The sequence below is a fragment of the Protopterus annectens genome, chromosome 14.part0 (assembly GCF_019279795.1).
Source record: "Protopterus annectens isolate FY-2018-M chromosome 14.part0, PAN1.0, whole genome shotgun sequence".
Classification (NCBI taxonomy): domain Eukaryota; kingdom Metazoa; phylum Chordata; order Ceratodontiformes; family Protopteridae; genus Protopterus; species Protopterus annectens.
Window position 1 is genome coordinate 29478575 of NC_056748.1, and position 19762 is coordinate 29498336.

General features: G+C 40.7%; 1 protein-coding gene across 11 annotated transcripts in view; it reads right to left on the bottom strand.

Annotated features, from left to right (window-relative positions):
* LOC122788848 (progestin and adipoQ receptor family member 3-like) overlaps window positions 1-19762 on the bottom strand; it is a 792623-nt gene that overhangs the window by 422393 nt on the left and 350468 nt on the right. For all 11 annotated transcript variants that reach the window (XM_044055736.1, XM_044055731.1, XM_044055735.1 and 8 more), the window contains one exon: window positions 16577-16732. In XM_044055736.1, the coding sequence (XP_043911671.1) occupies window positions 16577-16732 (156 nt within the window). The remainder of the gene's footprint in view (window positions 1-16576; window positions 16733-19762) is intronic.

Genomic DNA, 19762 nt, shown 5'->3' on the forward strand with positions numbered 1-19762 from the left:
CAAGAGTGGGCCCAGGACTGAGCCCTGTGGTACACCACTTGTGACAGGCTTTGAGTCTGACATGGCGCCAGCAACTCTGACCCTGTGGGTTCTGTCACTCAGCCAGTTTGCAACCCATCTTGTGATGTATGGGTTAACATTTAAGCTGATGAGTTTTTCAATGATACCCGAGTGGGTATTGTATCAAAGGCCTTCGCCAGATCGAGGTAGGCTGTATGGACTGCCTTTCCCTCATCAATGGCTTTGGTGACTGTTTCGAAAAAGTCAACCAAGTTTAGAAGGCATGATCTGCCTTTGACAAAGCCAAACTGGGATGGATCCAAAGTCTGCAAATTCCCTATGTCTTTATTTATGAGGTCCATTATGATCCTCTCCATGGCTTTGCAGATAAGGCTTGTCAAGCTAATGGGCCGGTAATTTCCAGGGTCGGTGGAGGCACCGCCTTTGTGAAGTGGGACCACAGTTGCAGTGCGCCACTCCCTGGGTACGTATCCAGAGGTAAGACTATGATTAAACAGCTGTCCTAGCTGTGGGTTTAATTCCTCATTGAGTTCGTGGAGCACACAGCCGGGGACACCATCAGGTCCCATGGATGCTGTGTTTTTTTGCTTTGGAGAGAGCAGTTCTCACTTGGGCGTTGGAGATGTTTGGGGGGCTGCAATCGCTTGGTATACATATCTCTCCTTTTGGGGGAGAAGTTTGCACTGAACCTGTCAGCCAGTATGTTGGCAATGTCTGTAGGATCAGTAATCTTCACATCATTTTGAACTAGTTCTGAGCATATCTGGGAGTTTCCTCCCAGGTTTCTAACATAGCTAAAGAAGGCCTTATGATTGTCTTTTGAGTCTTTAGCTATTTTTCTCTCAAAATTTGCTTTGGATGATTTTATGAGAGCTCTTAGTTTTTTACTTATAGTGATCAAGGGTGTCTTACCTTTTAAGGATTTTGCTCTATCTTGTAGTAGCTTCCTCCTTTTGTTGTAGAGTTTGTTTATGGCTGGGGTCCACCAGAGTGGACGCTTGCCTTGGTACAAAGAGTCTTTGTTTTGCTTGGGATTGCCTTATCCATGCAGTCCTGCAGGTGCTGGTAGAAGGCATTTGTAAGTGATTCAGCGGCTTGAGTACTGTTTTCCGTCGGCTCGGGGCCTTAAAGGAGACCACACTAGTCTTTAGAAGTGTGAAGTCGGCTTCGAGAAGTTCTTTACTGTGGTCTTTTTATTTCAGGTGGGGGTGGGATGAGGACCTCCAGCGAGATTAGTTGTGATCTGATCTCACCAGTGAGGGTATACTTCGGTGTTGAACATTGTGCTCCCATGTTCATGATGATGAGATCAAGTATGTTTTCTCCTCTTGTGGGGATGGTGACTAGTTGTTCCATGGCATTTGAGTTTATGAATTCCAGGAACTTTTGGGCTAGGGTGTTTGGGCTTGAGTAGTGTTCCCAGTCTATATTAGGTAATTGAAGTCACCTAGTATGATGGTGTTTGGTGATACATTTATCCCTCTAGTGTTTTCAGGAAGGCCATGTGAGGTTCCTGAGTTTGTGAGGGTGGCCTGTAACATGCTACAATTTGCAGAGCAGTCTTGCCTATGGTTAATTGCACCTGGATGGTCTCCGATGCATCGTGCGTTGCCACCAGTCTTGAGGTGTGGGTGTCTTTGATGAATATGGATACCCCTCCTCCTTTCTTGGTATTGTCCGGATTTTGGGGCCGGAACGCATGATAAGAGGTAAAACCTGATAGTGCTGGGGTGCTCTCAGGAGCCTTGAACCAGGTAAATGAAGGTAAAAGCTTAAAAATTATGTGTGTGTCTTTTTTTGTTAGTAAATGAAAAAATAACAAACGCATTCTTACCATAACAATTTGTTTAAGAGGAAACTGCCTTAGGTGGGCTACAATTAGGATTATCCCTCTTTCTGTTCTAATCAAGATATTTTTTGGGAAGCTTCCATGATCTGGAGTGGGGCACCCTTCACTGGTGCATATCCTGACACTAGACATCACAGTCCACTACTACTAAGCACACCTCCTCCAAATTAATGCCAAAACTGCTTCAAGGATACAAAAATATATGGTTCCCTGGTGTACAGGAAACTCTGATAGTACTCCTGGATGAAGCAGCTGTACAGATACTGTGGCACAGTGGAAGAACATTTGTGACCCAGTAGGGAAGGTTCTCCTTCAAAGGTCAACTGATGCTGTAAAAATGAATCTATAATGCTCATCTGCAGAGATGCTCTTTGGTGGGTTTCTAAGTCGATAAAATCCCAAGCAGCAAAGCTATGAGGTTGGAAGTTGCTGCACAACAGCTGAGTGCCAAGGTGCTAAGGTATTTGAAAAGGAAAGCCTGCAGAGTCACAGTCCAAGCAATAATGCTTTGTAAACTTGTGAAATGCTGACCAGCTAGCCATGACACAGGATACTGCAATGCTGACAGCTGTCTGAGAGCATTTTGTAAATTCACTTGAAAAGATTTTGCTTTGACTGTTAGACCCTCCCTTTCCAGAACGTAAGAAATAAATAAGCACTCTGCTTTCATAAACGTATGCACTCACTTCTTGTAAAACCTGAGGTGGATGTAAAAGTTCAGGGTGTGAAGATCCCTCTCTCTGGTTTCTGCTGTCAGGTAATGAATGGAATTGTTTAGTGTAACTTTATGGAGGAAACATGAGATAGTTGTAATGGACACCCAGACTCGTGAAATAATACATACAGTTTTGTTTAGATCAGGGCCTGAAAAGCATAGTTATTTGTAATACGGTTTTGCTTAGATAAGGGCCTGAAAAGCACAGTTATTTGTAGGGTTGCCAGCTGTCCGGTTTTTGACCGGACTGTCCAGTTTTCTGGCAAATTGTCCGGTTAGCAATTTCATTCAAAACTGGTCACATGAACTACGGGTTTTGTGCCATTTGTGTCATTATTTAATAGCTGTAATTCACCACATTTTCTCCAAATGTTACCTGGAGGGATTAAGAGGGATAAAGTTAAAGTCTGAGTCAAAATCAGGGACAGTGGAGAAGCATTCCCTTTCATACTTTTCAAGAAAGCCTTGCTTAGGGAGGTGAAAATGTCCCACTTTTACTTGCCAATTTGACTGTCACTCCCATGAAGATCGACTATAATTGGCCAGTATGCTAATACTCACTGTTTTGGGTTGAGTTAATCGTTTTTATCTTTCTAGACATGGTATGGGCTTCTTCAAGTAACGCTGTGTCTGGTGTGATAATGTTACGTGTTTGTTTATATATATTTTAGAATAAACACAAATTAGAAGGGGGAGGTGTATTTTCTAGTTTAAGGAATGGGAGGAAGCTTTGCAAAGCAAAATTGCTTGTCGCTTGCTGATGACGGTGGTATATTTTTGTGATGCAGTGCATGCCTTGGCTATGTTATAGCTTGTGGACTAAAATAATTATTTCATAGAAGACAATTTAGATATAAATAAGGTTTATTTAAAATACTTAAATGTGCTATTTTCCAAAGGATCTAAGAGGTATTCCTCCCACAGGGAGGAAGGTTATAAGTTATTGGTTTTTCTCTTTTTGATAGGGACTTTTTAGGCTTATTGGCTCATAAAGTGAAATTAATGTTGTGGGACTCGTGGGATGTATTATTGACCTTAAATGTTTTTAATTTAGCTTATTATTTGTCTTTCACAGCCGATTGAAGAGATTTTGTCTCGTGTAGTTTGGACATCTATTTGGCTGGGTTTATTTATTGCTGCAGACTTTTGTGTATAAGTCGGTTGGTGCAGGATATTATGGATATATATATTTGCTGTATTCTGGTGCTACGAGTGTGGATACTGAAAACCCCATTTCATCAAAGCATTTGAGCATGTTCTTTATTGTTTTTTGTAACCCAAATCTTTTCTGGAAGAAGAAACTGTGAGGTTGGTAGGGTAGCTCACATGTTTCTTTACTATCTTTGCAGTTGTCTGCTTAACATTATAACTTGATGAACTTTGGGGGAAAATTGCATTTAGGTGAGCACGCTTTGGTTACTTTGGTTTTAGTCGGGCTAAGAGAAAGATGGCATTATTGTTTTTAGTTCCGCAGATATGGGTGGCAGGCAGTGGCTAAAAGAAAGCATGCTTCTGGGGATTCTAAAGGCAACCAGGCAAAAAAAGTTAAAATTTCAGAAATTGTTAAACCGGTAGATAAAAACGATGGGGATATGCCAAATGAGTATGGAGGTAATAGTTGCTAGTACTTTAACAATAATAATAATAATAACAATAATAATAATAATAATAACAGTAATAGTAAATAGTAAATAGTAATAGTAATAGTAAATAGTAAATAGTAAAGGTAATAGTTTTAGTAAAGTGGAGCTTTTCTCCCTGGGCCTCCGCTGAAAATGGACATATATCCAGTCAGACTATCCCGGTCAACAAATGTAAAAAAAAAAAAAAAAAAAAATACTGTATGCATTGCACTGGTATGGAGGTAATACAATCTTAATCAGCTAAATTGCAAGAATGGTTTGTTTATATGACATACAAGTGTTTTACAGAGTAATGTAGCTTGTAAGGAAAGTTCTTGGAAAAACATTTTGAAAGTGTGGGTAAAGAAAGTAGCGGTGTTACTACTGTTTTTTCTAATGTATATCTATCTTATACGTGTGTTTCGCATTTTTGTTAATATATGTGGTGTATATTGACTGCTTTTTATTGAGTGTGTTCTGCAATTGCATCTGGAACAGAAAAAGAGGGCGTTCCCATCAGCTGATGCCATGGTGATGTCACAAAATGGGGCGGGGTACGGATGGGAGAGGGGTTGGGAATAGGTGGAGGTATGGGTGATGCAAGGGGTGTGACCTTAGTCTAGTTTTAGCCACAAATAAAGATGGCAACCTTAGTTATTTGTAATATGGTTTTGTTTAGATAAGGGACTGAAAAGCATAGCTATTTGTAAGTACATTTGTCATAACACTAGAGGTACGATTTGAGGTCAGTAAAACATAAAATCATAACATATGGCAACACCCATTTTACTGGCACTATCTCTTGGCACAAATTGAGAAACAGTGACTTCTTCCCTAGGGAGTACCAATACATATGACAATGGATAGGTACATGATGTCTGTACATATCCAACATCATGAACATTCTTGTCAAAACTTCCCACACAGAAGGATGTCTGCAGCAGGCAAATAATCGGTTTTATGTTTGGCAATGTCATATAAAAACCTCCTTATTGTAATTCTGAAATGCATAACTGTGAGTCTCTGAATTATGAGAGAAAACAATATGGAGAACAATGACTGCTGACAATCATTGTTCTTCCTTAAACTTGCTATTATTATTATTATTATTATTATTTCTTTTTTTGCAGGGAGGCAAGCCCCCTTCCCAAAGTAACGTCCGCACCTTTCATCCTGATACTTACATATACTAATTCTGAAATCACCATGCCTCAGAGAATAGGGAAAACTCTAGAGACACAGTGATCTAGAGAGGGGGACTCACATCCAGCTAAATTTCAGGGCTGTAATACACTCTCTGCCGCTACTAATGTTAGCCATGAATGGCTCCAAGAGTAAGGTAGGCGCAACAGAAATTAATTACCATGGGTATATTGTAGGAACAGGGACTGCAAAATCCCAAAACAAAAAGGTGGAAGTGCTAAGACTCTGGCCTATCCCAACAACTGAGCAACAGTGTACAAGTGATCCGTTTTCTGGGGTAGCAGTGTTTCAGTGAAAGTTCATGCCCCATTTTGCCACAATAGCATGCCCCCTCATGGACCTAACCAATGGGAAAGATAACTCTCAAAATATAGTGGGCAGTAAAAGTAGACATTGTTTTTGGAGGCTGAGCAAACATTATGCTCTGGGCATCTGTTATCCTCTCCTGACTTTAATTAACCATCTATATACTATACTGATGCACCAGAGGTGGAGTTAGGAGCAGTGCTCTTACAAACTTTTAATGACCTGGAGTAGCCCATCTGTTCCCTCATTTGAACACTAAATAAAGCAAAGGCTGTAATCTGCGGTGTTAGGAAATGGGCACTTGGTTCCCTGAGATACTTTACTGAGGGGGTCACTTTATTAATGATCTATACTTCCCTTAGAATGGTTATATTATCCACAGGATAGAAAAACAAAACTCTGTTGGTTAGTCCTATCATTACAAAGATGTAAGTTACAACTCCAGCAAAGGCCATGCACAAACCACCTTAATGTGGATGGTCCATCTTGGGCACACAGCCCATGCATTAGGCACCAATCTAATGGCTTCAAATGGGAGGGGTCAAGTGTAGCATAGCATGGTGGCTCCAAAAGCATAAAGTACAACAGACCCAAACATAAATAGTGATTCACATACTATCTAAATGTGTAAATAGTGCTCAACAGTGATATAGAACATCCATTGTAAATAGGGGAGTATTTCTTTACATGAAGTAAATGTTTTACTAACAGTAGCAGTTACTTTAAAATAATTAGACACCTGAATATATTAGTAAGAACAGGTTTCCTTTACTGTAAGCTATATTAGTGATATCCTGCATAGAATGTAACAGCTGGTCAGCTTCCAAAGCTTTAAGGCACCTTAACAGCAGAGCTGAACAAAAAAAAAAAAAAAAAAACAGAAACAATGGTTTGCACACCAAGCCTATAAAAACGTTCATGCCAACTGACAGAAGGAGACTACAATCATGAAAGAAGTCAATGCTTGATAAGTAAAATCTTGCATCTTTATCTTGGTAACGAAAATACACAAAAATAAGGAGGATGGAGGGAGGACCTACTGCAGCACTGATCATTCAAACATCTGTTGTTATGGAAAGTTTATTAAACAACTGCACTATGTTCATCATTAGATCACCGCAGCAGTAGCCTTAGCTACATGGAAAGACTACCATAGCATACACTGACTGGGATGAGGAAAGATGAGGGCCCAGGGGCCCCTGGAGAATGGTCCTAACAAAGCTTGCTCTAGACCTGGAGAAGGAATCTACTTTGTGGTATTTTCTAAAGGTTATATACAGTCAACCAAGTTGTTGCTTCTAGAAAACTTCTAGAATCTACCTATTTCCAAAAATCATCTGATAAAACCAAGGTCCTGGTAGAGTGAGCCTTGACCCTGCATGAAAATGCATTGTTGTAGTGGGTATAACAAAAGGCAACAGCATGTGACAACCATTTGGAGACCGTCTGCTTTGACATACATGGTCATTTGTTTTCTTACTATCATACAAAATGAATAACTGGTCAACGTTTCTGAAGGTTTTAGTTCATTCTAGATAATATCGGAGTTTTCTTTGGACTTCCAGAGTATGAGAATATCTTCTCCCTCATTTTTAGGATATGGAAAAAAGATGGGGAGTTTGATAGCTTCAGATACCACTTTAGGCATAAAGGAAGGACTAGTTTGCAATGAAACCCTGTCTCTATAGAAAATGGGATGAAGCTGACCCAGTGCGAGAGCTTGCAACTCAGAACTCTTCTTGCAAAAGTCAGAGCAATGACCAAAACTGTTTTCTATGTTATAAACCTCAAATTGGAATGGTAGGCTGGTTCAAATGGATGGAGAGTTAATTTTTCCAAAACAAAATTGGGTATCCAAGAAAAAGCAACCTTCTCTAGGAGGTTTGGTATGTATTGCACCTTTCAAAAACATGTTAACATGGGAAGGCATTAAAAAGGGAGGATCTGTTGGCAGACATGCTGAAATGGCTGTCAAATGAAGCTTGGTAAAGAAGTAAGAAAGGCCAGAGGATAATAGCTTACATAAATATTGTGGAAACAGAGACAAACATGCCTTGAAAGGGTCCTGGTTCTTTTCTTGGCCATCAAGTATTTCCATGTACTAATATATGTTCCAAGTAATTGATTTAGAATTTTAAAACATTGGGACTGATATGGATGAATCCCAGTGTCTGTACTGTGTATGCTACTGCTGAAGCTAGTGATATAAAAGTTATATGTACACCAATACCAGGGTAAGTACAACTAACCTGAAATTAGCAAAGCTGGCCAAACAACCTTCTGCACTGCCTTTATTTGGATGCTGGAGGTATATGAAAATATCGGTGTCAACACTACTTCACATGATTCCTGCACAACCCTCCTACAGATTAGAGTCATTACTGTGTCTTATAAAGAGCAGATACTCCTCATCTGGTATTAAAGATTGGAGAGTCGGTACGCCACCACCAGCACTATTAGGAGCAATTCCATTCTGCCTAGCCATTGTCCAACCTCTTCTCCTACACTGTGCTACGATGCAGCTCCTTCCCCTATAGCATTTATGCAAGCAACTACTTGATTCCAACTAATCTGCAGACAGTTTCAGTCACAGGAATTCCTGGCAATCATTTTATACTTGGCCATACTAGTAGTTTCCACAGCAGGGAAGATTTGACAGTTTGACAGTAAACTAGAAGTGCTTTTGAAAGCTGTAAAACACCACACAGGGTCTAGAAGGGAAGTATATCTGATTCTGTAACAACTTTAAAAGCTATAATACACTTTGTACTGCCATACAAAAATGTGTGGCAATCCAAGGAGTATTAAAACTTTTAAAGCTGCCTGACCTTCTCACCACTGTTTTCTGGTGGCCACTATTTATGATGTAGCACAAAACTACAGCTAAGCACTGAAAGTTTTTTCTTCTTTTTTCCCTCTAATTCTTCTCTGACTTGTGAGTGTACACTCCTAGGCACTCTACTGACATACTTTAGGTGACAGTCCTACAGCCCATTCATTCCATGGGGACAAAGGTCAAGTTTGTCAGGAGAAATGTTAACATTTTAAGGAGAATTCTTTTCCTTTCCAGCCATAACTCCACACAGATGCTTATGAGTGTTTTGGCATATAATGGACATTTGCAATGTCTGCCTCTCCTCTGCATGACATGATCAACCGTCCCTGCAGCCATTGCAAACAAGCACGTCCATGGGAGCCACAGTCTCCACAGGGGGATTCTATCATGCAGAGAGCGTGAACAAACCTGTCGCTCCCCTCATTTTCTGCATGGCAGAAAATGTCCAGAGAGTGCAAACATGTGTCGCTTCCCTCGTCCTCAGTGTGGTAGAAAATGTGCAGAAACTGCAAACAAACATTTTGTTCCCCTTACTCTCAGTATGGTATAGAAAGTGCAGAGAGTGCAAACAAACACATGTCATAGAGAGTGCAAATAAACACATGTCACTCCCCTCACTCTCAGTGTGGTACAGAAAGTGCAGAGAGTGCAAACAAACACGTCACTCCCCTCACTCTCAGTATGGTACAGAAAGTGCAGAGAGTGCAAACAAACACATGTCACTCCCCTCACTCTCAGCGTGGTACAGAAAGTGCAGAGTGCAAACAAACACGTCACTCCCCTCACTCTCAGTATGGTACAGAAAGTGCAGAGAGTGCAAACAAACACATGTCACTCCCCTCACTCTCAGTATGGTACAGAAAGTGCAGCGAGTGCAAACAAACACATGTCACTCCCCTCACTCTCAGTATGGAAGAGAAAGTGCAGAGAGTGTGAACAAACACATGTCACTCCCCTCACTCTCAGCGTGGTACAGAAAGTACAGAGAGTGCAAACAAACACGTTATACAGAATGCAAATAAACACGTCACTCCCCTCACTCTCAGCGTGGTACAGAAAGTGCAGACAGTGTGAAAAAACACGTCCACTCCATTACTCTCAGTGTGGTAGAGAAAGTGCAGAGAGTGCGAACAAACACATGTCGCTCCCCTCACACTCAGTATGGTACAGAAAGTGCAGACAGTGTGAAAAAACATGTCCATTCCATTTCTCAGTGTGGTAGAGAAAGTGCAGAGAGTGCGAACAAACATGTCACTTCCCCTCACTCTCAGTATGGTACAGAAAGTGCAGAGAGTGCGAACAAACATGTCACTCCCCTCACTCTCAGTAAGGTACAGAAAGTGCAGAGAGTGCAAACAAACACGTCGCTCCCCTCACTCTCTGCATGGTACAGAAAGTGCAGAGAGTGTGAACAAACACATGTCAGTCCCCTCACTCTCAGTGTGGTAGAGAAAGTGCAGAGAGTGCAAACAAACACATGTTATAGAGACTGCAAATAAACACATGTCGCTCCCCTCACTCTCAGCATGGTACAGAAAGTGCAGACAGTGTGAAAAAACACGTCCATTCCATTTCTGTCAGTGTGGTAGAGAAAGTGCAGAGAGTGCGAACAAACACGTCACTCCCCTCACTCTCAGTATGGTACAGAAAGTGCAGAGAGTGCAAACAAACACGTCGCTCCCCTCACTCTCAGTATGGTACAAAAAAGTGCTGAGAGTATGAACAAACACATGTCACTCCCCTCACTCTCAGCATGGTACAGAAAGTGCAGAGAGTGTGAACAAACACATGTCACTCCCCTCACTCTCAGCACGATACAGAAAGTGCAGAGAGTGCAAACAAACACATGTTATACAGAATGCAAATAAACACATCGCCCCCCTCACTCTCAGCATGGTACAGAAAGTGCAGACAGTGTGAAAAAACACGTCCATTCCATTTCTGTCAGTGTGGTAGAGAAAGTGCAGAGAGTGCAAACAAACACGTCACTCCCCTCACTCTCAGTATGGTACAGAAAGTGCAGAGAGTGTGAACAAACACATGTCACTCCCCTCACTCTCAGTATGGAAGAGAAAGTGCAGAGAGTGTGAACAAACACATGTCACTCCCCTCACTCTCAGTGTGGTAGAGAAAGTGCAGAGTGTGCAAACAAACACGTCACTCCCCTCACTCTCAGTATGGTACAAAAAAGTGCTGAGAGTGTGAACAAGCACATGTCACTCCCCTCACTCTCAGCATGGTACAGAAAGTGCAGAGTGTGTGAACAAACACATGTCACTCCCCTCACTCTCAGCGTGGTACAGAAAGTGCAGAGAGTGCAAACAAACACATGTCACTCCCCTCACTCTCAGTATGGTACAGAAAGTGCAGAGAGTGCAAACAAACACATGTTATAGAGAGTGCAAATAAACACATGTCACTCCCCGTCACTCTCAGTATGGTAGAGAAAGTGCAGAGAGTGCGAACAAACACGTGTTGCTTCCCTCACTCTCTGTATGGTAGAGAAAGTGCAGAGAGTGTGAAGAAACACGTGTCCCATCCATCACTCTCAGTATGGTAGAAAGAGTGAAGAGAGTGTGACTACGCAGACAGTACCAAGTACATCTCCCTTTTCTCACCCTGATAACAATCAGACTAGCTTCATTATTGCTCTCTGACTCCCTGTTATCTCCAAAAGTTACCTAAGCCACATGTCAGATTTGGATGACGTCTTCTTTTGGCTGTTCCCGTTAGGGGTTGCCACAGATGGTCATTTGTTTCCATTTCTTCCTGTCCTCTGCATCTTGATGACATGAGTTATAATCATGGTTTTGTCTTTCTCTGGCAATGGAGGTAAGTGAAAGGTCTTAATATAACATCAGAAATATGTTTAATAAATGCATCTCTGTTAATAAATATGTCAATGTTAACAAAGTTGTGAAAAAGATCTACTTGTAGTTACAGGGGGTGGAATTTGTTCCATATTTTGGGAATGTAGTTGGAGAAGAGGGAATCCCCTGCATGTTTTTTGGCTTTAGTCCTGTCTAATAGGTGCAGATTACTAGAGCAGAGACAATGAGAGATTTTATATGGGTGAATAACATTTTGGAGATCAGGAGTTTTTTCAGGTTGGTGTAGAACTTTGTGCACAAGGCTAAGTTGATTAAAGTGAAGAAGCTGAGGAAGCTCGAACCAATTTAGTCGTTTAAGTGATGTACAGTAGAGTGACCTGCAGGGAGCGCCTATTGCAAATGTAACTATTTTATTATCTCAAGTTTCTAGTTTGATTAATTCTGTTTTGCTGCGATTGAGAGTTTGCTAGGGCTTGAATAGTTTCTGTAAAATATGTATTGAACTGAATTGCTATGTTGTCAGTATTGCTAACTGATGTTGGGTTAGGAGTGGTTGATTTACCTTGGTGAAGTATATTATTAATAGCTGTCCAGAATTTTTGAGGCTGTTTTGATTGTATATTTGGCATATTGTGATAATAGTTGATTTTATTTGATTTCACCAATTTTTTAGCTTTGTTATGTAACTTAAGGTATTTTTGTCTCACTATCTGGGTTTTATTTTTGTGAAGATATTCCCATGCCTTATTTCTGGCTTTTAGTGGTGATCTACATTCTTTTGTTAGCCAGAGTGCATACTTGGGTTTAATTCGAATAGTTCTGGGTGGTGCATGGTGGTTTAATACATTTAGAAAGGTGCTATTGAAGGTGCTTACTGCACCCTCAAGCGGTAATTGTGTTAGTGAGTTCCATCTGCAACTTTTTAGAGCAGAAATGAAACTGATTGTGTTAAAGTTTTATTTTGTCTCTGATTAGCCGATAGGTGGTCTGGGTGGATTGCAGAGTGCATGATCGAATAAATAAAGTTCGGTGATGGTCATTTAGGCTATCAGGAAGACAGCCTGTTTAGAGTGCTAGGGAGGGGTTTCTAACCAGAATCCAATCTAGGATTGACTGACATTTAGAAGATTTGTCAATCCTAGTAGGAGATGTGATAAGATGGGTGAATCTGTGGAGGTTTAGATGGTCAGCTGGATTTTGTGAGGAGCAGTCGAGTCAATCAATACTGAAGTCACCTAATAGGATGGTTTCTTGTGGTAGGGATGTGGGGATCCAATTTAGTAAGTTTTCCAAGGTAGTAATATTTCTGCCAGGTGGAATGTAACCTCCTATGATGTTAATGTGCTTTTTGGGGTTAATCTACAGTCTGGCAAATAAAAGTTCAGAATTATCAAAGACAGGGGTGGACATATGTAGCTGATCAGGTATTAGGTGATTTGTGAAGAGGATTGCTACTCCTCCACCTTTTCTCATGAACCTGTCTTTGCACAGAATGTTATAACCAGGGACTGTTGTCTTATTATTGTTATTGCTGGGTTTAACCCAAATTTCGGTTAATATTTCTATGTCTGGGGGAGTATAGAGATAGTAGAAGATGCAAGTCATGAATTTTACTTGCAATACTTCTTATGTTCATATTAAGTAGGAGTAACTAAATCTGCTATAACGCTGTAGTGGTCCTATGTTGACAGAATTGGAGCTACTTATAATGTAGGACGTTGGCATGGGGCCGGGGCTGAGGTGTACATCCCCAGATTGAATTAATAGTTTAAGAATATGCGAGTAGAGAGTTTCACAAGTTTATTAATAAGTTTATCATGTTTGTGGGAGTTGGGGGAAAAGTATCTTGGAGGTAGGGATCTCTTTAGATGATAGTCAGGAGAATAGGGAAGGTATTATACTACAGTTTTAGGTTATCATGCTTTCAATAAACAAAGTCATCTCCCAGTCTTAGGACACAGGGAATATTTTTACAGAAAAAAAAAACATTACAACAAGCAAATAAATATTTCACAGTGTTTTTGTGACATTAGAAATATGCTTACATAACTACTGATCTAACTGCAACTACGTATAAAATTAAAAGCTCAGGCTCTATTAAGAACAGACCAACATAGCTGCTAACATTGTACAGAATAAATGAAAATAAATTCCTATAGATAATGTTAAACAGAATGTAAGCACAAGAGCATGCCTCTAGACTATGGTGAGATGCTGTAACCATACTATTTCACTAGTGGATGGGCACATTAGTCCCAAACAATTGCAGACTGTCAGCCTAACCAGTATTTATATAAAACTATGCAAACAGCTTACATAAAATGCTCTAGAGCTTACATAAAATGACACAAAGGACTTATGCTAGATGTGGAGTGACATGGAGAGGTGCTGCCATCTGAATCTTGTATCATTTTCTGAACAGTTTACAGGAATGTTTGACAACGGAATATATGTTTTTTTATGTGGATTTGGCCTCTGATATTATCCATATGGCAACTCTACACACAATAGGTGCATGAAATATGAAATGTCAATCCACAGTGGGAGAAACACTGCTTAAGCAAAAGTAGCAAGTCAAAGTGTGTGTGTGTGTGTGTGTGTGTGTGTGTGTGTGTGTGTGTGTGTGTGTGTGTGTGTGTGTGCGTCTGTGTGTGTGCGCGTCTGTGTGTGTGCGCGTCTGTCTGTGTGCGTCTGTCTGTGTGCGTCTGTCTGTGTGCGCCTGTCTGTGTGTACGTCTGTCTGTGTGTGTGTCTGTGTGTGTGTGTGCGTCTGTGTGTGTGTGCGTCTGTGTGCGTCTGTGTGCGTCTGTGTGTGTGCGTGCATGTGTGTGTGTGTGCCCGTGTGTGCATATGTGGGGGGTACCTATCCAGCTAGATGGGGCTTAAAAATGTTGCACTAAAGAAGTGTACACTTTGGTCATACTGTTTTGGACTATTCTCTTTAGATAACAAGGTAAGAAATGGGGTACTGAAAATCTGGAGACATCTGTAAAGTATGTAACACAATTTCTGCAATAAAATATTACAAAGTTCTGTAGGATGGTGTACAAAAATGTGTATGCCAGGTGTAGTAATAACTACATATCTTTTATATCAAGATATGCAGCATTTGAAAAAAAAATGGCATAAATTATGATGCAAACTACACAATCAAATCATAAAAATGACTTTGTTGTTAAAGATCCAGAGGCAACAGTAGGGAACATTCTAATCTCCAGCAACATGTACCTACTAACAACATAAAGGCGTTATCTGTACCCCTGTACCCATCTAAATGTTAAGGGTATGTTTTGTCATTTCATACATGTACCTACTAACAATGTAAAGGCGTTATCTGTACCCCTGTACCCATCTAAATGTTAAGGGTATGTTCTGTCATTTCATACATGTACCGACTAACAACATAAAGGCATTATCTGTACCCCTGTACCCATCTAAATGTTAAGGGTGTTTTGTCATTTCATACATGTACCTACTAACAATGTAAAGGTGTTATCTGTACCCCTGTACCCATCTAAATGTTAAGGGTATGTTTTGTCATTTCATACATGTACCTACTAACAACGTAAAGGCGTTATCTGTACCCATCTAAATGTTAAGGGCATGTTTTGTCATTTCATACATGTACCTGCTAACAACGTAAAGGCGTTATCTGTACCCCTGTACTCATCTAAATGTTAAGGGTATGTTTTGTCATTTCATACATGTACCTACTAACAACATAAAGGCATTATCTGTACCCCTGTACCCATCTAAATGTTAAGGGTATGTTTTGTCATTTCATACATGTACCCACTAACAACGTAAAGGCATTATCTGTACCCCTGTACCCATCTAAATGTTAAGGGTGTTTTGTCATTTCATGCATGTACCTACTAACAACGTAAAGGCGTTATCTGTACCCCTGTATCAATCTAAATGTTAAGGGTATGTTTTGTCATTTCATACATGTACCTACTAACAACATAAAGGCGTTGTCTGTACCCCTATACCCATCTAAATGTTAAGGGTATGTTTTGTCATTTCATACATGTACCTACTAACAATGTAAAGGCGTTATCTGTACCCCTGTATCAATCTAAATGTTAAGGGTATGTTTTGTCATTTCATACATGTACCTACTAACAACGTAAAGGCGTTATCTGTACCCCTGTACCCATCTAAATGTTAAGGGTATGTTTTGTCATTTCATACATGTACCTACTAACAACGTAAAGGCGTTATCTGTACCCATCTAAATGTTAAGGGTATGTTTTGTCATTTCATACATGTATCTACTAACAACGTAAAGGCGTTATCTGTACCCTTGTACCCATCTAAATGTTAAGGGTATGTTTTGTCATTTCATACATGTACCTACTAACAACGTAAAGGCGTTATCTGTACCCATCTAAATGTTAAGGGTATGTTTTGTCATTTCATAGAAATCTTTGTCCCACTGGCTGCCTCACTGATCCAGTTCATTATTTAATAGAACACTGTAGTCTGCAGTATTTGAACAAGCCACCTGTAATAGCTTGAAAATCAGAGTATGGAATTTAAATTACCCAGAAAGCCTTTAGAAACTCTTACCATATTCTGTTTCTCATAAACCACTTAGGATATGAACGCTGCGTGGTCTATAAGGCAAAGTCTGATTTACTACGGTCTGAAAGTCTCAGCCTAGAATGTAATGCTGGGGCAGCTAACACCTAGTCAGGTAACTGAATGCCCAAAATCATTATCTGTAATAGAAAAAATGCCTTGCAATAAGAAATAAACCTCTTCTTACTCTTAAATCAAGACATTCCTCAACATCTTTCAAAAACAGTTTTGGTATGTATAAGGAAATAAGAAATTTTCTGTACAGGATTAACTCAATCACTTTTCTTGAAGATTGGGAGTTTGCAGACATTGGCAGTTTCTTTCTCTTATTAGCATCTAACTCGTGTTAGATATCAAGAGTTAAACCTTTTATATTTTACAGCTTGCTTTAGTTTAACCTTTTCTTCAGTGTCTCTCTTTCTCTGCTGCAGTTTTATTCCTTTTCAATTCTATTTATTCTTCTCTTCACTTTTTTTTTTGCCTGCTGAGATTAAAAGACTTGAACTGCATATCTGTTAAAAAAGAGCTGATATCTCTCAGTGTTATCGTAAGAAAGTTAATCAGCATAATTGCTGTTTCTGCAATGAAGCACATTCTTAATTCTGCTTACCTCGGCACAATAGAAAGCGTAGAACACACCCGGTACATAGCACCCTAGGATTCCCACAGTAACTCCAGCGTAGTCCAGCGCTAGCCACTGTTGGCTGGTTTTCTCTGAATGATGGCAGCAGAAGAGATGGTAGCCAGCAGAGCAAAGCATGCAAAACTGTAGGAATTAAAAAAACAGAAAAAGGAAATGGTGAACAAATCAACTGCTGTGTATAACCTGTGTAAATGCAATAACGGCAGCAGTCTGATGACAAATAGAAATAAATCATATCCAAAGATCTTAGGAACTCTGTAAGGTGTTCTAATAAATGAAGATTATTTTTTCTTGCGGAATTGTAGTTCATAAGAAAAAACAAATCTCAGCAGCTAAGTCCAGGGGAGTGACATCCTCTACAGCCCATGCATGTGTCCTGATTTATTTTTTGTCTGGCGTTTGTTGATCAGGTAGCTCAACTAAGTCCAAGGCCCATTTTCAAAAGACATCCTGGTCTTACAATCTCCACAAGGAGAGTACAAAAGCAAACAAGTAACTGCAAGAAGGATAATTTACATTATCACCTTGGAATAAGCAGGCAGTTATACGGATCAAAATAAAAGGCTATCACACACTGAGAGGCCCCACAACATGTATACAACATTTAGCATAAGATGGTAGTTTCCAGGGATAGGTACTATAGTGGCTGGCAATCTATATATCTGTTTATGGATAAGAGATGAGGTTGTAAAAAAAAAACTTTGAAGGAATGAGTGAAAATTAATTTTGTGATTTGAGTGGGCAAGGAAGTGGGTATGCTCATCAGGCTATGCAATCAGTTCTGGACACAACTTCGGTGTCTTATTTACTTAGTTAGCTATTGATCGAAATTTGAAATCCATTGAGGTGGGATGGTCAAGTGACCCTTTAAAGCCACGACTCGGGAAGAAAGCAGAAAATAAAGTCATTTATAGCATATGTTTAAGATATTAAGAGAGCACTGTACTGCCTATCTAATGCTAGAGGAGTAGTTTCCAGCTCTGAAATTGTAATTTTATTAGCCTTTTTGGGCTGATTTCTATCCCTTTCAACTTTCTGGCTTAAAAAGGCATGTGTTTGCACATTTTTCGCATCGTGCAGCACTGTGAGGCTACAGTTAAACTATTACAGGTGCCAGAAAGTCTGCTCTTCAAATTTTCCCAGAGAACTAGCTGGTTTCGCAGTAGTAACACTAAAATCTGAACCCCTGTGACTAGCACTTGCTCTAGAACCTGCTGGAAAGCACTAGGAAGCCTGAAATGGATACAAGCACTCAACTCTCCTTGTCAATAAGGAGAAATTAATCGTAGGCACTAAACAGCCTATAATTGCAAAGTACCTTGCAAAGGTAAGGGAAAACCCCTCAAACTTTACAAAAAAGCACCTAAACAGGCATGTCCAAGGGTCACCTTCCGGTGATTTCCCCTGTCCACCTGGTGAATCTGGGCATACTGGAGCAATGCGGCAACTGCCTCATGTACACAGACAATCCTCTTCTCCTACCACCCAACACTACAACCTGCGAGAGATGCACTTACATAGCCAAACTGGAAGCAAAGCTCTCTCCGGCCAAGATTGTGCTAGACAGTAAAGAGGAGAAGGTTAACACCTGCACTACACCTCAAGCATCTCATAGCCCTTCAAAACCCACACCATCAACACCCACACATAGCAACACTAAACCCACATATGCGGAGGCCCTTAACATTAACCTGCCCAAGCAACAGGGACCTTTGAAGCTGAAACCCAAACAAACACCAGTCACAGCCAAAGTGACACATAGCTCACAACACCAGTGTTCCACCCAACAGCAGCCCCTAAGACAAGACAATGTACCCAACACTTTAGTCATAGGTGACTCTATAGTCAGGCACACTGATGTCCCACTCACCAGGCTGAACAAGGAGAAAATTACAGACAGCTGCCTGTCGGGTGCCAGGATCCGCCACATAACATGACTCAAGTCACTCCACAACAAGTACAAATACGACTCTGTCATTGTCCATGCTGGAGTGAATGACTTGAGATGTACCTCCCTGGACTACATGAAAAGAGACATGGAAGAGCTCTTGGATCACGTGGCCCAGGCAGGTAGGACCCTAGCACTGAGCAACATCCTGCCTTCACCCAGAATGATACCACAGTATAAGGACAAAATGATTGACTCCAGTAATTGGCTAAGCTTCTGGTGTCATTCAAAGGGGATTCAGTATCTGTCTGCCTGGGAAGACATGATCGACAAACCACGATGCTTTGCCAGAGATGTTCTGCACCTATCACCCTTGGGATTCAGGTTAATGGCTAAAGCTCTTGCCACCCCTATAGTGCCTTTTTTAGGCAAGGTTCAAAGGATAAAACCACCACCGTAACAGATACAAGCATGCAAAATCTGAAGGTAATGCTACTCAATGCTAGAAGTCTAAACCTCAAAATACACTCTCTCGAGGCACTCTTAAAAATGGAGAACATCGATATCTGTGCAATAACTGAGACCTGGTTCAAGGCTCCAGAGAGCACCCCTGCAATACTAGGCTACAACTCTTGCCACACGTTTCGGCCACAAAACCAAGACCAAAACACTAAAGGTGGAGGAGTGTCCATATTCACCAAGGATATTCACACGTCCAGACTAGTTGCCCAACACAATGCATCTGAAATTCTCCAGGTGCAACTAACGCTAGGTAAGACTGCAATCCAAATTGTAGCTTGCTACAGATCCCCCACCATGCCCCACGATTCTCACTACACATTTCTAAACATACTGGAAAATATTAAGATACTACCAAACACCCTAATACTGGGTGATTTCAACTACCCTGCCATTACTGGGAAAACTACTCTGGTACCAACTCCTTTTCCCAATGGTTCTTGGAATTCATAAATTCCAATGCCCTGGATCAACTAATCAATTGTCCCACCAGGGGCTCCAATATCCTAGACCTGGTCATTACCAACATGGGAGATAGATGCTCCACACCAGTGGTCACCTCCTCATTGGTCAGGTCCGACCATAAGCAAATCACCCTTGACATCCACATCCCACCCCTCCAGTAAGTAAACCTCCTTAAAAAGCTTCTCCAAAGCCAACTTCATGCTACTGAAGTCAGAAGTGACAAACTTCACGACACCCATGCAGACGGGATCTGAAAGTTCGACTGCAATCCAACACTAAGG